The sequence below is a fragment of the Osmerus eperlanus genome, chromosome 8 (genome assembly GCF_963692335.1).
Source record: "Osmerus eperlanus chromosome 8, fOsmEpe2.1, whole genome shotgun sequence".
In the NCBI taxonomy this organism is placed as follows: domain Eukaryota; kingdom Metazoa; phylum Chordata; class Actinopteri; order Osmeriformes; family Osmeridae; genus Osmerus; species Osmerus eperlanus.
Window position 1 is genome coordinate 11,085,777 of NC_085025.1, and position 23,922 is coordinate 11,109,698.

Genomic DNA, 23,922 nt, shown 5'->3' on the forward strand with positions numbered 1-23,922 from the left:
TCTTCCTCCCTATCGAACAGGAGGCCCCTTTTTATGCATGTTGCCTTTTTAAGCTTTTGTTTGCTTGTCTTTGTTGGGTACAGGTGTTGGATGGGGTTGTGCAAAATATCGGGGCAAGATGCAATGAAGGACCGACTTGGGATTGTTACTTGAATGTGTCATATAGTGAGTGTTCATTTACTATGTAGCCAAAACAACACTGATTTGACTGACTTTACCACAACCTGACAGCGTAATGTTTCCTGTTCCCTGTTTAGGTAAACAGGTTTATTTTCCTGGTTTACTGTTGTCTACAGTATCACACCCAATGTCTGTAATTATGAACAGAGTTAGAGAGTAATAACTGTTGTGCAAGTAAACAGGTAAACAGGTCTATATTTCAGAGAGGGAAAGGTTCATATTAGACCCCTTTAGCAGACAGTGCAACGTTAACACATACCGTAGCATAATACTTTGTATGTGCAAACTACAACCTCTTGTTTCTATGAACTTACAAAGGCTGTGTCCTAATGGCTTCTAGTTGCTATATATCAAGGTTGAGATAACATTGTCATCACATTGCGAGTTTGGATCTCATGGAACCAGCTTCAACTTGTCACCAGTAGCAACAGAACCATACATTATGGAAGCCAACCATTGCTCCATGAAACAAACAAAATGTGAACGATCGTTGAACCAAATGATTACACAATTCGTCCTAAAAATGATTTAATGTAGTGGAATTACACATAATGACAACCATTTATGTAGACATAAATGCACCGAGGGGGCCAAAATTCAACAGTAATGGATTCACCCATGTTGGTGTCTGTGAACAATTTACTTCCGCAAAATACATAAAGACTTTTGGCCAATCCCTCAATGTGTCTCATCCTTCATATATTCATCCTAGAATGTCTTGAATGCTTCGACTGGGATTCTCCCAGACGGTGGTGTTTCTCTGGTCCTTCTTGACGTCGAATCCCAGAGCATCCTAAAATCTGTAGGCAGGTTGTGGATAACCGTTCAGTAGAGACAAAGAGAGAGCCAAAGTCAGGGAGCGTTTCAGAGCTCTTGGGAAGCAGCGAGCGAGCGCGCCCCCCGGAGTCTCTGAGGACAAGGACTGCTGCCCCAGCAGCCTGGTGATGGACAGGCACTGTGAGGTGAGCTGTCACTGGCGGTAGGAAAACGAGAGCAGTGCCATTACCCAGACGTGACGTTATGTCCTGTCGCAGTGTGTGCAGTGCGTGTGCGTGTGAAGTATGTGTTGGTGATAGAATTAAGGCTGCTTCCAAGGAAAGGACCCTTGTGACGTCGTGGTTCCTCAAGGAGGCCGTTTGAAAGCCTGTCTTCGTGGCACAAGACTTCAGCATTTCGATTGTATCTCAGCCTTATCTTAGCAGATGGAGGAATGAGACTTATGAATGTAAGCATGCTAACGGTCTGACGAAAGCATTCCAGTCCTTCCATCGATGACGAGGCACAGGTGGGGTTTTTTTTTGGTCTCTGTTCCATCGAGAAGAACCAAGAAGAATGAACACCATTGTCATTTGTTCCGTAAAAGCTCTCCTTAAACGTCACAATTTGTTAGTTGAGAGCACACGTGAGCGAAGAAGAAGCGATTTATTTAATAACTGTTGCATGTTAATTGACATACTACTGTACTCCCCATGTTTGTAGTTCTGAGGAGTGGAGGTCTCCAGGGTTGCGGTCGGAACTGTCTTTCATTGAAATACAAAAACATGTCATTGTCTTTGGGTGGCGCCAAAAGAAACATTTCAGACAGTTGATAATAAAAAATACTTTTTTGTACCCAAACTGCATCTCAAGACGGCTGTGTGGACTTTCAATAGGCGACAACATTACTCACTTTCACAATTGAATTGCTTTAGGAAGAACGACAACCCTGCTGTGTGAGATCTAATAAAACGGCTCTCAAGATTTAGCGTTGTATCAACCTCAGCTGTAGAGGGTTTAATAACAGCAAGCTAGATAAAATAATCCATGGAATTAAATAAGGCTTATTTGACAAGTTGCACTGAAGCGTGTCCGGCCTGCTTGCTTCTGTTCTTCCTCCGAGTCAAATCCCTGTAGTAGTCAGTGAAATATAGATTCTAACAAGGTTAGGGATTGTTTGACCTCAGTCACTTCATTAAATAATGGCAAACAGATTCCTCACTACTGCATGAATAGGACACAGACCAAGGTAGGACGCATACATGGGTAGGAGATACAGTACTGTACTGGTACTGTATACGCGTGTAGGACGCATACAAGGGTAGTGTACAAACAGGGCTTTCATTGGTGAGAAAATGTTCTGCCACGGACTGGCACTGCGCTGAGAACTCCATCTCCAAAATATGATCTGTCCCCTAATCAGATTTGATCCTAATCTTGATACACAGAAGACATTTCTGTCTGTCTCAATATACATGACTATGGGGAGACTGATGCTGGTGCTGTGGGTGTGATGTGTGGGGAGAAGACTTAAGTTTAAGCCCACCCCTTTGAAGAAGTGTGGAAGGGTTGACATGACACTGGGTGCTTGGCAGATCCTCGCCCCTGGCGACGTGATCCATCATGAGATAGCGGGGAGAGAAAGTGTGACGGCTCGTTTACACACACAGTCATGCCCAATATGTGTGCAAACGGTACTATGTCTCAGTAGAAGAGACACGTCCGATTAATTTCTTGGGAGGGATTTATTTCCACAGATTTCCAGCCATATGATCTATATGCACTGGCCTGAAGAAATGAGGCCTCCTGCTGTTTCCTCTGCCCTGACATCACGCAACATGATCCAGCGGCGGCTGTGAATAATCATATCGGGATGACAGGGCCATGGCCAGGGTACTAATCACCATCGCACAGACAGGCTCAAGTCCTGGTGTGAGATGCGGGCGTTTCGACACGGCTTTCTATAATGGGATGAGAGGGCCTATTCCGTGATTCTAAAGATAGCGTGAGAGACGGCCCAGTTCTTCCCCCTCGCCCAGACGAGGGGTGGAATGATGAGCTGATAACTATGTGTTGCCGTTGGAGGACACGGCCCAGGCCGAGCCTGCCCATCAGATGAACATGGAGCTGTGCTTCTCCCTGTGCGGCCTGGCGTCGGCAATCGCTGCAATCCTCCGAAAGTGCTGCCTCAGTGCTGCTCGATCCGCTCCACAGTTAAAGAAGATGCCACACGCCACACGCAAGCACAAACAAGAGCCCACAAGAAAGAAACACACACACAAATAGAGTCTATTTTGCACACAGACACCAACGCATGATTGGACCATTGATTGAGGACAGACAGGTGGATTGGCTAATTGGCTACATAATTAACATGGACAATTCTTTTTGGTGTTCGTGTAGTCGAGTGTCATCACCGTGGTGGTGACTCAGACCTTCACCCTGGAGCATCTGAGGACAGTCAGGAAAGCAGAACTGTTTCATAACCCAGGCTTCTGGAGAGAGCCTACCCGTGGGAGGACACTGGAACTCGATTGGCACTTCACAGAACCTCTCAGACTCTATTATCATTCAGCCTGTAAGTGGGTGTCGGATTCCTCTTTCTGTTTCTTACATACAGTCTGAAAGCAGTTTGCACCGGAAGGTTTCTGTTCATCAAAGGGCACCAAGGCATCTTCTACTTTTTTCTCGCCGACTTCTTTCTGTGTAATTCACAAGGTTGTCTTATTTTAAGTCGGTTTTGGTCCATTGACTATGAAACGGCACCTCTACTTCATAGGCATGCCCAGAGAAATGCAAGTCAATAGCCCTTCCTGCAGTCCATTCAGCCAATACCGCGCCAGCCCATTAAGTAATGATGCGTTCACATTGTAAAAGCATTTGCACGTTTCCCAGAATATTGAGTTTATGGACATTGGGTTTAATGACGTAGTTTTCAGGACACTCAAATTGTTCTGGCTTGACCTATTTTCAGCGATAAAATTATTCACAACATTCGAAGAAGATGAGATCGCACTGAGGACTTATTCAATTCGGAGAACTACTCCGAGGCACGGGGTATCCCTCCTCTCTGCCCGTCGTTTGTCTTCAGTTAATGGTCCTTCTGCAGCTCAAACGGGCGGGAAAGAGCGGCTTGATTCACTTTCATGTTCCACAACAGTTTGAACGCGGTAAATCGAATCAATTACGTTAGAAGCCGGCTGTAAAAACAACAATAAAACCTTTGAGCCAAAAACGCAGCTATAGGGCGTCACGTTGGTACGTTTTTTTTGAGGGACGCATATAATCACACAGATGGCAAGGGTCTAAGGCATTGAATTGGCTGTTCAGTCTTGATGCAAATATGGAATATAGCTCTGTGACTGCTTTGTGAACGGCTCTGTAGCTGTCACTTGCCAGGGAGGGCCCAGGTGTCTTAAATCAAATCATTGATCAATTTTGTACAGCCCTTTTTACAAGCAATGGCTTCACATATACCCATAGAACTGCACCTAAACCAACCGAAATCCTCCAGGAAGACAAGTAAAAACTCCAGAGAACAAATTGAAGAAACCTTGGGAGGAGCAATTCAGTCAGGGATCCCCTACTCCAGAGATGGTTGGTGACACAGAGAAGAGCAAGCCTTATCCAGAAAGAGTAGAAAAAAACATTGAGATGTGCAAATGGGCTATTCCGAGTTCCAAGTGATCTTTTTATTATCATCATAATCATTTTATCCTGTCGAATTGGTAGAATCCCAGAGCTTCCTGTGCTTGCCCACATCAAGGTTAGAGTTAGGGTTAGTCCTATTGCTTTACGCTACGGGGGGGAACATCTGACCGTCCTTATTCTGTCTCAGGCAGAAGGAACATCATGGAACTCATAGCCCAGTGTGGGCTGGTTTGGACTGTGGGACCTCATAGCCCAGTGTGGGCTGGTGTGGACTGTGGGACCTCATAGCCCAGTGTGGGCTGGTGTGGACTGTGGGACCTCATAGCCCAGTGTGGGCTGGTGTGGACTGTGGGACCTCAAAGACCAGTGTTCAGTGCTGCAGTATATTCACCCTGGTGTCAAATACAGTCAGGGGGGTAGTCATGAGTGGTAAGCCATTTGTTAACTTCATTATAATACAATCATGTATTTGTTCATCACTTTATTCCATCCTTTATTACTTCCTTCCTTCCTTCTTTCCTTCCCCAATAATATGTAATTGTGGAGGACAGTTAGACTGTATAAATCAGTATTCAAATAAAGTACATCACAGTTCCCCATTATGTTTGGAGACAACAGCAACTCTGTAGAAAGCTCTGGATGGAAGAGACTTAGCTATAATCCCATGTTATCCCTCGGTCTGACTTCACTGGCTGTTAGAACTCAACTTGGCGAGAGAGATAGTCTCTGAGGGTTTCAGTCCACCTTCATCGCCATCTCCTTCATCTCTTTGTGTTCTGACTCGCTCCACTCAGAGCTCTGCTGGCTGCAGAGGTAGGGATCTGCCGCAGCGCCGTCACCGCTGTTTGAAAGCACCGGCAGAGATCCGAGATATCCTCACCGTCTCCGGTCCGATCAGACCTGGCAACCTCACCGCATGCAAACTATCGAACGTCTCAGAGGCCGTCAGTCAAGACAATGTTATCTGACCACAGCATGTCAAGTCCAATGATCTCTTAGGGCCTTGTTAGATATTGTTAGATGGATGTGTCCGCAATACTGCTTGAGTTGGTGTTGCGGACAGTTTGTGTTCAAATTCGACTCGTTAGCCTGGTCAGGGACAGTGATCAGGGGGCCTGGAGACAGCGACTCAGACATGAACAAGCAAAATAGTTTATTTACCGAGCTCTAGCCATAAGGGATCATGATAAGGATATGCAGAGATGATTAAAACACTCGGAAAACAATCAAAACAGCAGAATGCAGAAAAGATGAATGAAAGGCACATTAAAAGATGCATATCAACTGAAATGAAAGAATACTATCTTATCAGGCACAAACACCATTCTTTTTTTGACAACTTGGAAAAAAAGATAACATTGGCACAACCTTGAAAACCCATTTGTATATTACTTGAGTGATAAATGTATATATCAGAACTTAGATGTTCACAGCCACAGAATGTGTAACATGAAGTTTTGATTCTTGAAATAATTGTCACCTCTGGTTGAGGTGGTTATCGGCACAAAAAGGCACTAAATTAGCATGTTAGTAGGACAAAGTTTTCTTTTTCTTTGGGGAAGTGCATATTCCTTTGAACACACACACATACACACACAACCGCCACATCTCAACCTAATATCCTTTTAGATTACATTTCCATCATACTGTATGCATCTCTACAAGCTGACTCAAAGACCCAGAGGGGGTAACAAGTCCTGTAAAGCCACTATGACAGTTGATCTGTGAGGTCTTTTTATCAGTTATTCAGGAGGTCATTGTGACATTGTTCATCTGTGAGTACATTGCAGCCATTTGTTTTTGATGATGTTTCTGTGATGTCATGATGATGTACGTAGTCCTGCTCCTGTGGCAGTCTAAAATGGAGTGTTGAGGGCCAAACCGAAATCGCCCATTAGTACCTGGTCTCATGACCTTTGACCCTCTGTGGCTTCCGTCCGACCGTGACGTCCAATCAGAAGTCACGGTCCCAGTCCGAGAACTCCTCCTCAGCCTGAGGCTGCTCGTACGGGAAACGATCAAAGTTGATGTAGCAGGGGCCCTGAAGGAGAGAGATATGGAGACAGGGATAGAAAGGTGAAGAGATAAACTGCTATTACTCAGGATGGCCGGTGGGATTGAATGCATTGAAGTGACACTGGCATTGAAACACTTGATTATGTGTTTAAAGTCCTTGTTCAAATACGGCCTCAGGTGTATATTTCCAGCCCTAACTGGGATGTAGGAAAGGTTGGATGTACAGTAGGTTTGGATGTACAGAAGGGTTGGATGTACAGAAGGATGGATGTATGGAGGGATGGGTGTATGGAGGGTTGGATGTACTGGGGGATGGATGTATGGAGGGTTGGATGTACTGGGGGATGGATGTATGGAGGGTTGTATGTACAGGGGGATGGATGTATGGAGGGTTGGATGTACTGGGGGATGGATGTACTGGGGGATGGATGTATGGAGGGTTGGATGTACTGGGGGATGGATGTATGGAGGGTTGGATGTACTGGGGGATGGATGTATGGAGGGTTGGATGTACTGGGGGATGGATGGGCTGACCTTGCGTATGAGCTTGACTGTAGGAGCCTCCACCTGACCCACACGCAGCTTGTGCCAGTTCATACTGCTGAACCACCTATACACAGAGAGAGAGAGAGAGAGAGAGAGAGAGAGAGAAGGAGAAAGAGAGAGATGTGGAGAGAGAGAGATGTGGAGAGAGAGAGAGAAAGAGAGAGAGAGAGAGAACAAGGGAAAATATATGGTAGAATATATTATAAAAAAGGGTGAGAACTCAGGACTTGGGAGTTATACAAATAGAATGTCTCCTCTCAATGATGTAAACACACAATTACGCAGGGTTCAGGTTGCTATGGTTACCTGTGGTTCCGGACATCTTTGATGCCGTTCTTGGTGTTTCCTAACCTCTGACCTGGCCGAGGCCTGCAGAGAGGAACACAACACCATGCGAGTTCAGAACCAAACACAGTCCGATAACCTAACATGTCACCCCGGGAAACACTACTGTATAACCTCAAGCCACACCACAGGGGGGCGCCGTTCTCACCTGCACAGTTTACTGATGAGGGATTTGGCAGCCTCGCTCATGTAAGGGGGGAACTTAAGAACCCCGTCCAGAATCTTCGCATAAATCTTCTGGGGCTCTGAGCTGGAGAAGGGGGGGCTGGAAGCAGAAAGGGAACAGGTGGTTAGATACGAGTCAAACTAACCAGCTAAATACTATCAGGTTATCTTCAGACAGTGTGGGCTGTGAAGGGCTCTTTTAAAGCATTGTGGAGATTGATCGGAAAAAGCTGAGCTTAGCTGTAATGCAGCATGATGTAACCGTGATATCCCACTCATGCCCTTGCCGGTGTCATACTGCCACCTTGCGGTTAAATACGTTTGAAGTTCCCAAACAGCAGGATCAGACACGACAGGAGGAGTGTCAGCAGGGCAGAGAGAAACACACGCTTTGACCCATCCGGTCAGGCTGCGTCAGAGGTGACCTCAAGGAAGGGGGAAGGGAAGGTTGGAGACCCACCTCCCCACCAGCAGCTCGTAGACCAGGACCCCGAGGGACCAGAAGTCGGCCGCAAAGTCGTGGCCCTGGTTCTGGATGATCTCCGGGGCCATGTACTCAGGGGTCCCACAGAACGAGTAGGTCTTCGCACCCCGCACCAGCTCCTTGGCGAAGCCAAAGTCCACCTGGACACCCGCAGAGACACATCTGAATGCCGTGTCACAGCCACATGCACCGACGCACACACAAGCACAGCCCCTAAAAAGAACCCACCACTTTGACGTAGCCTTTAGAGTCCAGCATCAGGTTCTCAGGTTTGAGGTCCCTGTACATGATACCCTTCTTGTGGAGGTAGGAGTAGGCCTCCACCACACAGGCTGTGCAAAACACAGCGACTGGCTCATCAAAACGGCCCCTGACAAACACAGAGGATAGTGTTGGACTAGAATGGAATGGAATTCAACAGAAAGTGGAGACAGAGCCTTATCTTCTAACCTTCAGGTCTTATCTAACAATGCCTTTTCATCCTGTCAATAACACTCGTAGGGATTCACACTAGCACGTTGACTGATAACAGGGGGCAGGGGTCAGAGCGACGTGCCGCCTTACACTTCTTTGAGTTTGGTCCAGATCTCTCCTCCAGAACAGAATTCCATGACCATGTAGATGTAGCGAGAGTCCTTGAAGGCACCGTGCAGCCTAGAGAGAGAGAGAGAGAGAGAGAGAGAGAGAGAGAGAGAGAGAGAGAGAGAGAGAGAGAGAGAGCGAGAGAGCGAGAGAGAGAGAGAGAGAGAGAGAGAGAGAGAGAGAGAGAGAGAGAGGGAGGGAGGTTGAAAGAAAGGGAAGATGAGAAGAAGACGAAAGAAACGAGGAAGAACAGAAAGGTATGTCGAAGCTGGAGCGTCTGTGTCTCTTGGGTATTTTCCTCCTGTGAGACTGCATGATCAATGCTCTTCACTGATTGGCCAGAGCTGCGCCTCTGGCTTTGAACTATTGTTCAAATAAAAATGTACAGAATCTTTGTCCTGTGTTTGATCAGGTTTTCTCCAGCTGTGAGCCCAAGCCAGATATCCTAACAAAGGCTAGATGCGCCATTGTGTGTCAACCAGGCAAAATACCTCAAGTTAAGAAAACCCCACACAGCAGGTGAGGTGAGCATGCTAGTGAGAGGTCAAAGGTCTAACAGGTCAAAGGTCCACACGCTCTCGTCACCTGACGATGAAGTCACTCTGGATGGCCTTGAGGATCCTCTTCTCAAACAGGACGTGCTCCTGCTGTCGCTTGGCAACGATCAGCTTCTTACTGACCCGCTTCGTGGCAAAGTACTTCCCATGGTGGATGGTGGTCACCTGGGGTGTAGGGTGGGTGGGTAGGTAAACAACGTCAACAAACAGACGAGTCAACACACTGGGGTTGGGCATGCTGTACAGTACACTGAAGGTGCAGGTCATGCGATATGAGGAGCACACAAAGGTACCAGCTCGACTCTGCCGAAGCCTCCCACCCCCAGGGTCACGTGCTGACCCTGGTAACGTCCCTCCAGGTACAGCACTGGGACCAGGTCCTTCAGCGTCAGAGAGGAGCTGGAGCTGGCCCAGAAACCACGGAGAGAGACACAGAGAGAGACACAGGGGGAGACACAGAGAGAGACACAGGGGGAGACACAGGGGGGAGACACAGGGGGAGACACAGAGAGAGACACAGGGGGAGACACAGGGAGAGACATAGGGGGAGACACAGAGAGAGACACAGAGACACAGGAGGAGACACAGAGAGAGACACAGAGACACAGGAGGAGACACAGGGGGAGACACAGAGAGAGACACAGGGGGGAGACACAGGGGGGAGACACAGGGGGAGACACAGAGAGAGACACAGGGGGAGACACAGAGAGAGACACAGGGGGAGACACAGGGGGGAGACACAGGGAGAGACACAGAGAGAGACACGGGGAGAACAGGGAGGTTAGGACCAGATGCATGGATCTATGCTCAGGGGCGAGAGGAGGACAAGGACAGCGAGCCGCAGTGGAATGGCTCCTGTTTCTCTCTCACCTCGTCCTCTCTGGAGCGTCTGTCTGTTCCATGTTGAAGCTGGGGGGGGGGGGGGGAACAGAGAGCACAGTCACCAGAGAGAAAGATAAAGAAAGAAAGACATATCGAGAGAGACAGAGAGAAAGAGAGAGCGTTAAAGAGGTGGTGTGTGAGAGAGAGAAAGACAGAGAGAGCAAGACAAAGAAAGGGAGAGAGAGAGAACGAGACGGTCGCAAAGACAAAGAGAGAGAAAGAAAGGCGGCTGTGTTTGTGCGCGTCTGAAAACGTACTCGTTGTGGAGCTCCAGGTGCTCAATAGGAATGGTCTCCTCAAACACCCTGGGACACGACAACAACAACAACACACCATCAGTCTTACGCTTCGGTAACATCTCAACAGTCGGAACCTTGGCCGAAGCAAGAACAAGCTTAAAAAAAAGACACCACTGGATGCCATGGAAGTGGTTCACTCTTACTCCTTATCGATGGAGAAACAGGTGACAGGGCCGATGGCAGTGCAGGTGGCTGTTCTTAGGATCTCTCTGCCAGGGACACACACACACACCACAATGCATCACACGGACCCACAGGGCATTAGAAAGAACCGATCGTACTTGGACAGCATTGTGTGAGACGGTGACCCTGTCGTCACAGGACAGGACGTTGTCACCATCTCCAGGCTTTTAGGCATTCCTGTCTCCATGGTTACCGTATGAGGGCCAGTTCCCCGAAATGTTCCCCTGTGCTCATGGTGCGAATCTGCTTCTGCTGACCGTTCACCTTCTTAGTCACCTGGACCTGCAGGCACACACGCACACATACACGCACACACACACACACAGAGAGAGAGAGAGACAGCAGTCAAAGTTTACCAGTGAAAAGGGCACTCGTGGGAAAGTTTATTCGAATGAACATTAAAAGAGACTAGAAGATTCTTCTCTACCTTTCCTTTGAGGATAATGTAGAACGTGTTGCCTTCAGACCCCTCCTTGACAATGACATCATTGTTCTGGAACTTCATCTGCACAAGACAGAAGGTCATCTGATCAGGAGGATGCCAGAGGGGATCCACAGACAGAAGATTCTGGAGCAGATCTGTCAATAATCTCAGTTTCATCAGCACCAGAGGACTTTACACGAAACAGTTCAAACTGCCGGGACTAAGAGGGTGAGTACAGGGGTGATTGACAGGTATGGAAGGGGCGGGACATGCAGACCTCCTCCATGGAATCTATGATCTTGGAGAGTTGGACGTCATTCAGGTCCTTCAGAGTGCGGGCCCTGAAACGCAAAATGCCAAGAGTTTGTCAAGTTAGAGATAGATAAATAAAACGAAAGACTGTCGTCTTTCGTCGGACACTAGTCTGTTAAAAGGGTCGACAGTGGACACTGACGTCTTCAAGAAGCCCATGACTTGCTCTCGTTTCTTCTTGGACTTGTCAGTCATGATGGTCCTGTAGGTCTGTCTCTCCATGCACCACAGACGCACAGCTGTGCTGGCTGCAAGCAGAACAGACACTGGCGTTCAAACCACACTCCACCCATCCAACTCCATGCATGGTTACGAAAAGTCGATTCAAACGTTGTTTGATTTCGTTCATGCACAGCACCAAATACATTCATCAAACTGACCATTATCCATGACCTACGTTCATTTTTGTATCAAATCTTTCAGCATTAGCATAACTGGCCCGGATACTGTACGCGTAAGCAAGAAAAACATCTTTACTAATTAGCATCTCTGAATTTCCCCTAGTCAGAAGGTCCTTGTGTCACTGGCTCATGATAGCCATGGTCAGTCCCAGTGACAGTGTTTCCTACCTTTGACCGTGGCTGTACGCTTGCAGTTGTACAAGATGGCCAGCTCCCCAAACACATCCCCAGAGGTCAGAGTTCGGAGGTTGCGGCCGGCTTGGGTCACATGGAGGTCGCCGTCTAATTTTTCAGAGACAAAGAAATTTGTCATCATATGGATGGAACCATGAGAGACCTGCCATTTCATTTCAGGCAACGGTGTGCTCTTTTCATGAAAGGTTCATGCAGAATACATATATAAACACACACACACACCTGCTACGATGTACATGCGATCTCCCTCTGTTCCCTCCTCGATGACATCCTTCCCGGGCTTGAAGTCGACGGACACTAGTAAATCCACCATCATGGCGGTCTGCTCGTCATCCAGCCGACTCAGGAAGTCATTCTTCCCGATCGCCTTGACGATCAGACTGGTCTCGCTGGGAAGGTAAGGTAGGAAGGAAGACTGCTAGCTCAGCATTGACTGACATTCAATGACAAACATGATGGTCGCCGTGACGACGCCATGTGCACAAGCAAATCACCCGAAGGTCTTCTTGACCCTGGTCTGTGTGATCTCCAGGTCTTCGGGGATTGGCTCGGGGGCCATGACGGCCGCTCGGCTCATCCTGACCTCTGGCTCGCCCTCATAGCTGTTCTTCTGAGTGGGGAACTCTGGGAAATGTAGTGCGGTCATGCAGACAGACAGGTAGAGACCGACACAGTGAGAGACACGGTGAGAGACATGAGAGAAGGAGATGGAGATGTAGTTCAAGACAGGATGTAATAAATTAACATTGGAGACGTGTTTAAATACAGTTAGAGACATAGAGACACCGAGAAATGGGTGAAGACAGTGTTAGAGTTAGCGACAGAGTTAGGAACAGACATGACCACACATGCTGACGCAGGGACAGGGACAGAGTTGCTACGAGCACTGGCACAAGTCAGACAGACATGTTTCCAGGGGAACAGGTGTGTGTTTTCCCGTCCTACCGAGGTCGTGATAGTGACTCTGCAGTTCCTGGAGCAGCTTCTCCTTCTCCTGCAGTCTTTTCTCTACAGGGAGGAAGGAGAGGATAAGCGGGCGAAAGTTGTGGTTGTAACGGTTGATGTTATGGTTTGCGATCCCAGTTGCCTTCACCGTTATGGTGATTGAGGGGTTGAACTTGGTCACTGGGTAATGTTCAAGTTTACAACTTTAAGGCCCAGTTTCCCAGACATGTATTAAGCCTTGTCCTAAAGTAAGAGAAACATTCAGTGAAGGTCTCCAAGGGAAAGGTTGTTCGTTTCGGACTATAGGCTTATTCCATGTCTGGGAAACTGGGTCTGAATGTATTATTCTGGCTGATGTGGTTATGGTTTCATATATAAATGTGGTCAAAGTCATTAGTGGCCCTAGTGGTGGTCATGTCTCTGTTCGTACCCAGATCCTTGTTGTGGTTCTGGAGCTCCTTGTTGATCAGCGTCTGTTTCTCCAACTGCTGCCTCAACTCCTCCAACTGGTCCCCCATGACTGAGGGGCACACACACACACACACACACACTAACGCATGCACATACACACTAGAACAGCAGAACTCCTCCATCCTTCACAGGCCACACGTTTGGTGAGATACAGTTCTCCTACGACACAGTCCAGAATGACAGCTTTCCGCACCAGCTACGACACCAGTCTGTCCTTAGTCTCTGGAGCCGTAAGCACACTATGGGGTGTGTGCCACACACACACACACAGGATGTCACACGAGCCCCAGCGGGAACTCTCCATCCTCATAAATAATGGACTGTAATGTGGTGCGGCAGCAGGGGGGCTGTGCTGCCGCGCCCTGCTGGACGAGTCATGGAGGACCTGCCCCACTTCCTGTTCATGCACACTCATGACTCACGGTCACGCCTGTTGATGGAACGTGTCAATAACACCTTTGTGTTTGCACGTTTGTGTCAGGTATAAATAGACCAAAGCCAGTTGACTTGGGATTTGGTATTTTAACCCTTGTGTTATCTTCGGGTCATTCTGACCCATCAGTCATTGTGACCCACCGTCGTATTGCGACAGATTTACCGCATACAAAGACAAAGTGAAGCATTTTCTTTTAACCGTTGGGCTGTCTCAGACCCCCCACATTGCAAAGGTTAAAAGAAAATTATTTTAATTTGTTTTTGTATTGGGTAAAATTGGGTAAACACAACGATGGTTCGTTATGAACCTTTGGGTCATGTGACCCGAAGGCAGCACGAGGGTTAACACGAACGCACGCGTTCACACACACACTCACACACTTTGGAACCAATAACACATCAAGCGCCCTATCCATTGTTTCCATTGCTGTGTTTACTAGAGCCTTGACTGTGAGGGGCTCCCCCCCATGCTGTTGGTCTTGTCATTATGAGGCGGCTTTACCTCTGTTGACAGAGCACACGTTAGCATGACCACAAACTCATTTAACCAAGCGCACACATCCATACGCATCAATGCAATCCGACCCTGCAGCAATTAGTTCGGCGCCCTGCTCTTCACGTGACCCCGATTGCCTTGCTCTCTCCCTGAACATTGAACGGAGCAAAGATTAGACACAGTGTTAAAGTGGTCGTAAAGTTCCCCAGCCAATTACCGAATGAAAAAGAGGAGACTCGTTTTGGCATTCGGAACGTTGTTTTTCAAAGTTAATGATCGTGAATCGGACTTCCATGTAACAAGGGTATGAGTTCAATAACAGGACCGAGTGAAATGCAATCATAACAAATGCACAGTCCAGTCTCTTTAAATCAAATGTTTAACCCTTGTGCTGCCTTCGGGTCACATGACCCAAAGGTTCATAACGAACCACCGTTGTGTTTACCCAATTTTACCCAATACAAAAACAAATAACAATTATTTTCTTTTAACCATTGCAATGTGGGGGGTCTGAGACAGCCCGACAGTTAAAAGAAAATGCTTCACTTTGTTTTTGTAGGAGGTAAATTTGTCGCAATACGACGGTGGGTCACAATGACTGATGGGTCAGAATGACCTGAAGATAACACAAGGGTTAAAAGGTGCATTTTGAGTTGGTGTCCAAAAAATTGCAGGTCCACTTCCTGTGTGCATTTCCCAAAACCAAGACATTCACTGAAATCCTAATCAACAGCCTTCCTGGAATCTGCTGCTATATTGAGAACAGGGGGGAGAAGAGGATGATTGCCTTCACTGCCTGAGTTAACCACCCAGAAATGATTATCTCCCATAAATACCTACTTAGCCCCCAGGCATTCCACAGTCACAGCCCAGGTCCATTAATAGGGCATGCCTGTTGCTACTGGGCCCTCGCAGGTCTCAGGGCGTTTCACAGAAAGTCTGGACTCACCTGTGGGCTGTGTGGAGACGAGCAAGAGGGAGCGTGTGCGTGGCCTCGGCCGTGGATCGCATGGATCTCCGCTCGGAACGAACGGATCCTCCCTTCAGCGTGCGCGGATCCACCCGGACAGGTGAAACACACCGATACCTCCCGGAAAGGAACTCTACACGACGAGATCCCGGATCTCTCCAGTCCCCGTACGGTCTCACCCACGCCTCTTCAGAAACCTCACTGAGCGTTCCGTGTCTGACGTGACCTAGTCCTCCATCGCCTCCTCCCTTTCTCCTCCTCCTCCTCCTCCCCCTCTCTCCCGTCTTTCCGGGCCTGATCAAGCACTCTCGGCCCTTCAGTTTTTGTTGTTGTTGTTGTTGCCGTCGCCAATTATCTCCTCGTTCGTTCTCTCTCCCTCCCCCCCTTGCGTTCGGTTCTTCTCCTCGTGTCAGGCTGCTCTGCTTGCTCGGTGTGCTGGATCATTAGCCAGCGCCCCGGGCTCCTCCCAGCACACCAGGTAGAGGAGGGCAGGAGGAAACAGGGAGGAGGGAGCGGGAGGAGGGAGCGGGGAGAAAGGAGAGAGAGGGGGTATGCACTTGGGGGGAGGAGAGAGTGGGGAGAAAGGAGAGAGGGGGTATGCACTGGGGGGGGAGGAGAGAGGGAGGAGGGAGCGGGGAGAAAGGAGAGAGAGGGGGTATGCACTGGGGGGGGAGGAGAGAGTGAGGAGGGAACGAAGAACACAGAGAAGGAGAGATAGGACAAGACAGGCCACCGCGGTTTATCCTCGCCCATGCCCACCTGTGTCAACAGCAACAGACCTTGAGACGCAGACAGGGCCGTAAAGACAAAACAATTCAATATCAGACCCAGCTTACCAGCACTTCGCCCAGAGGACGCTTGCACACCCAAAGTGATAAAAGTGTGTTACAAAATACCAACTTTTAATACCATTTCTGAAACACTTACGCCTTGCCCAGTCTATTCGAATCCCATAATGACTCCTGGAAACGGTTGCATGTACGCAGGATCAAGATAAGAAGTGGAAAGAATCTGTTTTAATTCCCTACAAACACGTGATCCAAAACGACTGGATTCTTTCCAGAGCAGAATCATTATAGTTAAATAGGGCTAAAAGGTTAGCATTGTGACAGAGTGTGTGGGCTTTTATTGTCTTCTGTTAATTATTGATACCTGCCTGGTTAATCAATACCTAAGGACATTTAACAACCTGCAGCGGCCAGATGAGAGAGATCCAGTCCCAGGTGACCAGTCCTACCAGTATAATTACATTGTTCCACCCAGATGATCTAGGCCCTAGTGGATATGAATAATCATAACAAACCCAAGGTTACAATCTGATGTTCAACATCTAGCAGTCTGAGAAGATAGGTGAAGGAAATGAATGGTTGAATCCTGTGAAGTGGAAAAACGACATCCAATGTTGACATTCTTTTTTTTGTTGGTTACTTTATTGAAGAATACAAATTGATATTGAAGTATTAAGTGGTATTAAAAATGAAATGGTAGGTTGACAGTTGAAAGGAAAACAAATAATGCAGAGTGAGATTTAGTTGAAATGTCACAAAACGTTTATGCTGTTACTTTAGCCTGGCAGTTCACCAGGAAGTGTGTGTAGTCGTGCATGTAAAACTGCACATCTGTGCTCGTTCCTCCCTTACACTTATTGTTGCACTTGCACAGTTCTTGGACGTGTGCTTATTCCGTTTGTACTTAATGCCCATAAAATGGAAAAATGCAAATACCCGAGAAGTTCTGGAACAAAACTGAGATTGTCAGCAGGTTGATGATGGTTGAATCACAGAGAAACATTCAGTAGCACAACAGACTTCAAACAAGGGAGAAATAAACCCCTCAACAATGCCTAAACTGAGTTCTGCGACAGGACATCCTGCACACACAACTCCCAGGCAAGAGTATGTTTCTGGGATCTCTGCCCAGGTGGGCAAATTACCTTCTTCACAAACTCCATCCCTTTTAATGCCAGCTTACCTTATTAGGGTGTTAACATACACACGTATCAGAGCTGATAGGGTTGGGCATGCCAGGGAACAGTGCCATAGGTGAGGTGTACAGGATAATAAACAAGCCACATACTGTAGGTCTTGCGCTCCAGTAAGGCAAACTGCTGAGGTGAGCTTGGTCAAATAGAAACAGGTAATCATATCGAACTAGTGCACGGCCAACTTGACCAGCAGCTATTAACTCTTTTTGGAACATTTCAGTCGTATCAAATTTAAGAGGGCATTTTAGAGAGTTTTAAAAGACAAATTGGGACTGGTCTTAGCTGGTGTTGAACAGGCTTAAAGAGCAAAGCACGCTCATTTTCACATCATATCTCTTCAACTGCATCTCCAGTGAAGCACTTCATATTCCGATTCAATTCGATTGAGTTCAATTTCAAGGATAGGATGACAAGATCAAAAACTCAACAACAATCAATAAACCAATATTTCTGTCTCAGCTTGATAACAAATTCTGACAGTTTTCTTATCATGGACGAGGATTCTTAGCATTATCATTTAAAACATTCTATACAATTTCACACATTAAATACATCATAAAATGTCTTCAGCATTAATACTTTCGCTCTATTTCCTTCACTACCACAAGAGCTTAACCATTGTCAAGTTACAGCAATACATTTCTGTTTGGTCTTCAGAGAACATGATGAAGATAGCGAAAAGAGGGATTCAAATATATCAATATTTCACACGCTGGTTCAAGTTTCTCAAGTATATGAAAAGACAACAGAACTTCAAATCGCTTGACCATAATTATCACAACCATGTGGTGACTCCTCGCACAGAGTGCAAATGTTCTATATCTGCCTTGTTTTAGCTTAGGCAAGAGTTTTCAGTAGACAGTACGCATACGTGCTGAAACTAAATCACTGTGCCATAAAATGGTCTTAACAGTTAAACTGTTAGGTTCCCAACTGTGAACAATCTAAAATCCTGCCCTAGCTGCATCAAAGGACATACACACTTATCAGAGCTGATAGGGTTGGGCATGCCAGGGATACATAACATGTACAGGATAATAAACAAGCCACATACTGTAGGTCTTGCGCTCCAGTAAGGCAAACTGCTGAGGTGAGCTTGGTCAAATAGAAACAGGTAATCATATCGAACTAGTGCACGGCCAACTTGACCAGCAGCTATTAACTCTTTTTGGAACATTTCAGTCGTATCAAATTTAAGAGGGCATTTTAGAGAGTTTTAAAAGACAGACAAATTGGGACTGGTCTTAGCTGGTGTTGAATAGGCTTGAAGAGCAAAGCACGCTCATTTTCACATCATATCTCTTCAACTGCATCTCCAGTGAAGCACTTCATATTCCGATTCAATTCGATTGAGTTCAATTTCAATTGTGTTATGGCAGCTTGTGCGTTTGCATGTTGGTGTGTTTAGCTTGTGTTGCTGTGACGTGTGTAAGCCTGGGCTCTGTAATGTTCATCCTACTAAAGCTAAACCCACGTGTACTGAGGCAGTATCTTGTCCGTTCAATGCCCAATAACACCGCAGAGCAAAATGACCACATCAACCAGCAGTCTCATGGAAAACAATAAACATGAAGGTCAGCATAGTAACACGCCAAAGTTGTTTAGGTCCAAAATGATCTTGGGTTTTCAAACTTACTGAAAGGCCATCAACGACAAATAGATTGGTTTTCAAACAAACCACGGCCAAGGAATGTGTATGCTCAAGAACAAGTTGCTATGCAATATTCCAGCATTCATTTGGGTAAAAAAAAAAAAAAAACTAATAGGATGACAAGATCAAAAACTCAACAACAATCAATAAACCAATATTTCTGTCTCAGCTTGATAACAAATTCTGACAGTTTTCTTATCATGGACGAGGATTCTTAGCATTATCATTTAAAACATTCTATACAATTTCACACATTAAATGTCTTCAGCATTAATACTTTCGCTCTATTTCCTTCACTACCACAAGAGCTTAAACATTGTCAAGTTACAGCAATACATTTCTGTTGGTCTTCAGAGAACATGATGAAGTTTCTCAAGTATATGAAAAGACAACAGAACTTCAAATTGCTTGACCATAATTATCACAACCATGTGGTGACTCCTCGCACAGAGTGCAAATGTTCTATATCTGCCTTGTTTTAGCTTAGGCAAGAGTTTTCAGTAGACAGTACGCATACGTGCTGAAACTAAATCACTGTGCCATAAAATGGTCTTAACAGTTAAACTGTTAGGTTCCCAACTGTGAACAATCTAAAATCCTGCCCTAGCTGCATCAAAGGAATTATTCATGTCAATTTCTATCTACAGTAACTTTAAATGGGGTCACGGCAAATGACAAACTAAACAAATCAGTGCATTTGAGCTCCTTACTCTAGTCGGGCCGACGGATGAGAACCTGAGATGATGAAGAAGGGGGTTAGCGGGAGAGTTCAAGTGCACTTGAGCTGGAGTCGGCGAGCCCCGGCATACCTGGGCGCCCTCTTCCTCCCCTGGGACGAGCGGGCCGGTGCCGTCAGTCCGCCAGCTCCTCCTGGCCGCCGCAGGCCCCCTTCAGGGCCCCGGGGTGCTCGAAGGCCGCCTGGATGAACTGTCCGAACAGGCGGTCCATGTAGCCCTCGCCCCGGGGGAACAGGCCCTCCAGGAAGCCGATGTGGCCGCCGTGCGACGTCACCAGCAGGGCCACGTTGGGCAGGCGCTGGGCCACGGCCACCGGGATGGCTGGGGGGAGGACATGAAGACAGAGGGAGGGGAGCGAGGTGTGGGTGGAGAGAGTAGAAAAGGGGGAGGGATGAAGGGAAGAGAACAGGACGAACATGTCACCTGGCATATGTAATGAGCGTCAAAGACGAGGGACAAAGCAGAGAAACCAAAGGGGGAAACGTTTATAGTTGTGTATGAGTGTGCGTATAATGGACCCAGGGGTCAAGGAGACGGTCGTTCGGCCAGGCCTCTCACCGTGCTTGGGGGAGAAGGGGTCGTCGGCGGCGTTCAGGCACAGGATGGGCACCGTGGTCTTGGGGAGCTTGTGGACGGGGCTGGCATCGTGGTAGTACTCCAAACACGACTTGTAGCCAAACATCACCGAGGTGTAGCGCTCGTCGAACTCACGGATGGTACGCGACTGGACACAACCGAGAGAGAGCGAGAGAGAGAGAACGAGTCAGAGCAGCGATGGAGATCCTAACAACAGAGGACAGAACAGCAGACTGAGTTCAAACAGAAAAGAGACATGGAGATTTGTGTACCTTCATCACATGCTCCATATCAATCACTGGCTCCAGGATTTTTCTGTGCCTGGGAACAAGACACAGAGGATAAGAGAGAGCCGGAGATTGAGGTGGCTAAATGAACGCACCACGTCAACATATATATACATATAAAAATATCAAATAGAAATCAGTGTATCCATGGCAACTGCTGCCGTGGCAACGGCACCGACCGCCCCCGTCTCTCACCTGCTGATGGAGCGGCACAGGTTGGCGGCGAGGTGCCGGTTGAAGAGGAGGCGGTTGATTGGCTGCTCCAGGGAGGCGCACGACTGCAGCGTGTCCCAGCTGACGGACATGGCCAGCCCGGCAACAAGCCCCGCCTCCCTGCCCATGCGAGCCAGGTAGTTCAACAGCAGCATGCTGGGGGATGAAAGGTGCGAGAGGAGCGAGAGGATGACAGAAGGAAGAAAGGGAACACACACACACAGACAGAGAGAGAGAGAGACAGAGAGAGAGAGAGAGAGAGAGAGAGAGAGAGAGAGAGAGAGAGAGAGGAAAGAGAAAACATCTCAGCATCTTGACGCCCTTCGACTGAACCCTCTGCCAAGCTGATTCTAAAAGCAGGCGAGTTTCGGAAGCTCACTTCCTCTCCCAAGGACTCATGGCCCAAGTATGGCCCATATTTACATTTACATTTAGTCATTTAGCAGACGCTCTTATCCAGAGCGACTTACAGTAAGTACAGGGACATTCTCCCCGAGGCAAGTAGGGTGAAGTGCCTTGCCCAAGGACACAACCTCATTAGGCACAGCCGGGAATCGAACTGGCAACATTCAGATTACTAGCCCGCTTCCCTAACCGCTCAGCCACCTGACTCTCCCATATCCATCACCATCACCAGCTAAGAGAATAAGGTTGTGCTCTGTGGCGAGGGGCTGACTCACCCTCCCAGAGACACGCCGGTGCCCAACAGGGGGGCCTGGGGCAGGAGCTGCTTCACATGCAGGACCACCGTCTCCAGGTCGGCCGTGTTAGCTGCACAGAAGGTCACAGGGGTCTGGGGAGGGAGGGAGGGCTGCTTACCGGTGTTCATGTAATATCGCAATGCTGTTTTTTCTAATCCCAACTGAAGGGGACCACGCGTCCCCAATATCCGACCCGTGACCCGTCACACTTACCAGAAGCTCCTCTCCTCCAAAGCCTCGGTTGTTGAAGACCACGCACCTGGGGGGGGGGGGGGGGGGGAGAGAGAGAGAGAGGATACCATCTCACACGACAGCAGAACCAGGACACCGTGAGTTCAAACCTGGGTTAACGCATGAGCGGTGATGGGACTCGACACGGGGGTTGGGGGGGGCTCCTGACCTGTAGCCCCGGCGGACAGCCTGGCTGACGGCGTGGAGGACGTAGGTCTGCTGGCTGTTCCCCGTCAGCCCCGGCAGGATGAGCACCGTGGGCCGAGAGGGGGCCTCTGGGTAGGCATCGCTGACCCCGTTGTCCACCCAGTCCAGAGAGATCTGGCCCCCGTCTGGAGTCCGGATCAACTCACTGGAGGAGGGAGGGAGGTGGGGGGGAGAGACACACACAGACAGACAGACAGACAGACAGACAGACAGACAGACAGACAGACAGACAGACAGAGAGAGAGAGAGAGAGAGAGAGAGAGAGAGAGAGAGAGAGAGAGAGAGAGAGAGAGAGAGAGAGAGAGAGAGAGTAAAGGAAGGAGGAAAAAGAACGACAATGTCAGTCCACATGGGGGTGCTCTTGGTCTGAACATTGACTGGCATCGGCATCAGCCCTTGGCCGGAGCCATGAGGACACGCTGGGGGACCTTACTTCCTGTAGGCGACCTTGGGACTGGACTTGATGAAGACCCTGACCAGGGTCTGGAGACGCCCCCCCCAGCACCAGGGTGTGGGGCTGAAACACTCGTCCACCACAGGACAGTGCTTCTGGAGGAAATGTCGAAATGCATCGCTGCACACCAGAACTGGTGTCTGAAGGAGGGAGGAGGAGAGGGAGAGAGAGAAGAGAGGACAAGTGTCAGAGCACTTGAGAGAAATTGAGGACATAGGTGGATGTGTAACAAGTAAGTGCATGGTGTGTGTGTATGTGTGTGTTGGAGCGAGTCTGAAGAATGAGATGAAACAGAAAGGTGTGTGAAACTGCTATACTGGAGCCGCTCATGCGGTATGCTGGTTGACGTAGCACAGACAAACTAGAAACAGAAAAAAAAGACAAACACTGCATGGAACTGAATTCAACACACACACACACACAACACACACACAGTTCATGGCTGGCTTTGCTTGGGCAGAGGAGAACATCTACACAGATGGATTGGGGGAAAACAACATGGTTTTGATGGAGAACACCGTTGGCTGGCCATGATCGTCATTTTCTCCCTAACAGCCGACAACCTGGTTACTCTGAAATAACACGAGGATGGACAAGGTGAATGCCCACAGATGGCGGTAAGAAGCACTCAGGGAAAGACTAGGGGGAAATGAGACAGAGCACAGCAGCTAGCACTAAATATGAGGCTCTGAAACGGAAAGCTATAAGACAAGTGCTCCTAACAATGGTTTCTCGCCGGCGGGACTAACCTGGCCCTCACGACCCCAGAAGTAATAGAGGGCAGCGGTGATGGCGCCGAGGACCACTGTGCAGGGCTTGGACAGAAATTCCAAACATTCTTTCCATAGCTCGGAGTGAGACAGGAGCATGACTAGGCGATGTCGTGTTACCCACTCTGCTTAATTTACGGAAGAAAAACAAAAGGTCACAATACTTCCAAACTAGGTGCAGACATAGATTTGACGATGTACTGTACACGTTTGCTATATACAGAAGTTAATTTAAATGCAAGGGACGTCTGTAACGGGACACTGTTCCAACCCAGTGAGCTTTCCGTCAACCTGTCGCGTCTGTTATAAGGTCAAATCCGTTATTATTTCGCTAACAACATTGGCATTACCTTTACAGCAAATCGTGTCCAAGTAAACGAGCTGATCGGTGGGCTAACTTAAAATACTGATAGCCGGAGTGCTAACAAGGCTACTTCTCTTTCACACGGTTTGATGAAGACAACACAAAACCAGGACAACCACGTAAACAGCGGTACAGTACAGTAAGTCAATTCTGTCAAAGGTCGACTGGACGATGGTTCATAAACTTGGCATTTGTCAACCTGCCTTCACAAGAAACATCTAAACGTTATTTTCGGGTGATTTCTTCTCCTACGCGTGTCAGGTTGTCAAACAGTAATTTTTTAAGTAGTTAGAAATAAAATCAACCTCAATCCGAGGAAAAAAAGATCCAGTTTGCACACGATTATTTATTGAACCAGCTGACCGGGCCCGGCTTCTCAACTCTTCTTCTTTACGTAGCATACATCACAAGTAAATAAATACCCTACAGTCTCCACCTACTGTTCCGGGGTG

The 23,922-nt window shown here is 47.9% G+C and overlaps 2 protein-coding genes across 4 annotated transcripts; both read right to left on the bottom strand.

Moving 5' to 3' along the window:
* Positions 1 to 5,723: 5,723 nt before the first annotated feature.
* prkg3 (protein kinase cGMP-dependent 3) lies at positions 5,724 to 15,628 on the bottom strand. The gene is made up of 22 exons (XM_062467274.1): positions 15,275 to 15,628; positions 13,354 to 13,443; positions 12,924 to 12,986; positions 12,473 to 12,602; positions 12,201 to 12,367; positions 11,952 to 12,065; positions 11,525 to 11,630; positions 11,348 to 11,411; positions 11,074 to 11,151; positions 10,840 to 10,928; positions 10,607 to 10,672; positions 10,422 to 10,469; positions 10,153 to 10,191; positions 9,576 to 9,687; positions 9,311 to 9,447; positions 8,708 to 8,797; positions 8,372 to 8,513; positions 8,120 to 8,283; positions 7,643 to 7,759; positions 7,456 to 7,518; positions 7,138 to 7,213; positions 5,724 to 6,628 (listed from the first exon to the last, which is right to left on the bottom strand). The coding sequence occupies exons 2-22, from the start codon at positions 13,439 to 13,441 to the stop codon at positions 6,542 to 6,544; spliced, it is 2,040 nt and encodes a 679-aa protein (XP_062323258.1). The 5' UTR covers positions 13,442 to 13,443; positions 15,275 to 15,628; the 3' UTR covers positions 5,724 to 6,541.
* A 1,075-nt stretch (positions 15,629 to 16,703) lies between these two features.
* On the bottom strand, positions 16,704 to 23,851 carry LOC134024679 (phospholipase ABHD3-like). Of its 3 annotated transcripts, XM_062467281.1 has the most exons (10): positions 23,776 to 23,851; positions 23,086 to 23,231; positions 22,316 to 22,476; positions 21,845 to 22,027; positions 21,658 to 21,703; positions 21,424 to 21,536; positions 20,726 to 20,899; positions 20,516 to 20,564; positions 20,226 to 20,391; positions 16,704 to 19,988 (listed from the first exon to the last, which is right to left on the bottom strand). In XM_062467281.1, exons 2-10 carry the CDS (start codon positions 23,203 to 23,205, stop codon positions 19,783 to 19,785), a joined length of 1,218 nt encoding a protein of 405 aa, XP_062323265.1. In that variant the 5' UTR covers positions 23,206 to 23,231; positions 23,776 to 23,851; the 3' UTR covers positions 16,704 to 19,782. The 3 variants fall into 3 exon arrangements, with proteins under 3 accessions (XP_062323265.1, XP_062323264.1, XP_062323266.1); XM_062467280.1 differs by lacking the exon at positions 23,776 to 23,851 and having other exon boundaries at positions 23,086 to 23,425; XM_062467282.1 differs by lacking the exon at positions 23,776 to 23,851 and having other exon boundaries at positions 22,316 to 22,697; positions 23,086 to 23,217.
* Positions 23,852 to 23,922: the final 71 nt, after the last annotated feature.

What these genes read in the sequence shown, in the direction of transcription:
- prkg3 (XM_062467274.1), bottom strand. Translation starts at nt 13,441, where the DNA reads ATGGGGGACCAGTTGGAGGAGTTGAGGCAGCAGTTGGAGAAACAGACG. An exon ending in GAGTCACTATCACGACCTCG is followed by an intron (nt 12,603 to 12,923) that starts GTAGGACGGGAA and finishes TACATTTCCCAG; the next exon opens with AGTTCCCCACTCAGAAGAAC. An exon ending in GGGGAACTGGCCCTCATACG is followed by an intron (nt 10,673 to 10,839) that starts GTAACCATGGAG and finishes TGTCCCTGGCAG; the next exon opens with AGAGATCCTAAGAACAGCCA.
- LOC134024679 (XM_062467281.1), bottom strand. Translation starts at nt 23,205, where the DNA reads ATGCTCCTGTCTCACTCCGAGCTATGGAAAGAATGTTTGGAATTTCTG. An exon ending in CCCAAGGTCGCCTACAGGAA is followed by an intron (nt 22,028 to 22,315) that starts GTAAGGTCCCCC and finishes TCCCTCCTCCAG; the next exon opens with TGAGTTGATCCGGACTCCAG. An exon ending in ATATGGAGCATGTGATGAAG is followed by an intron (nt 20,392 to 20,515) that starts GTACACAAATCT and finishes GGTTGTGTCCAG; the next exon opens with TCGCGTACCATCCGTGAGTT.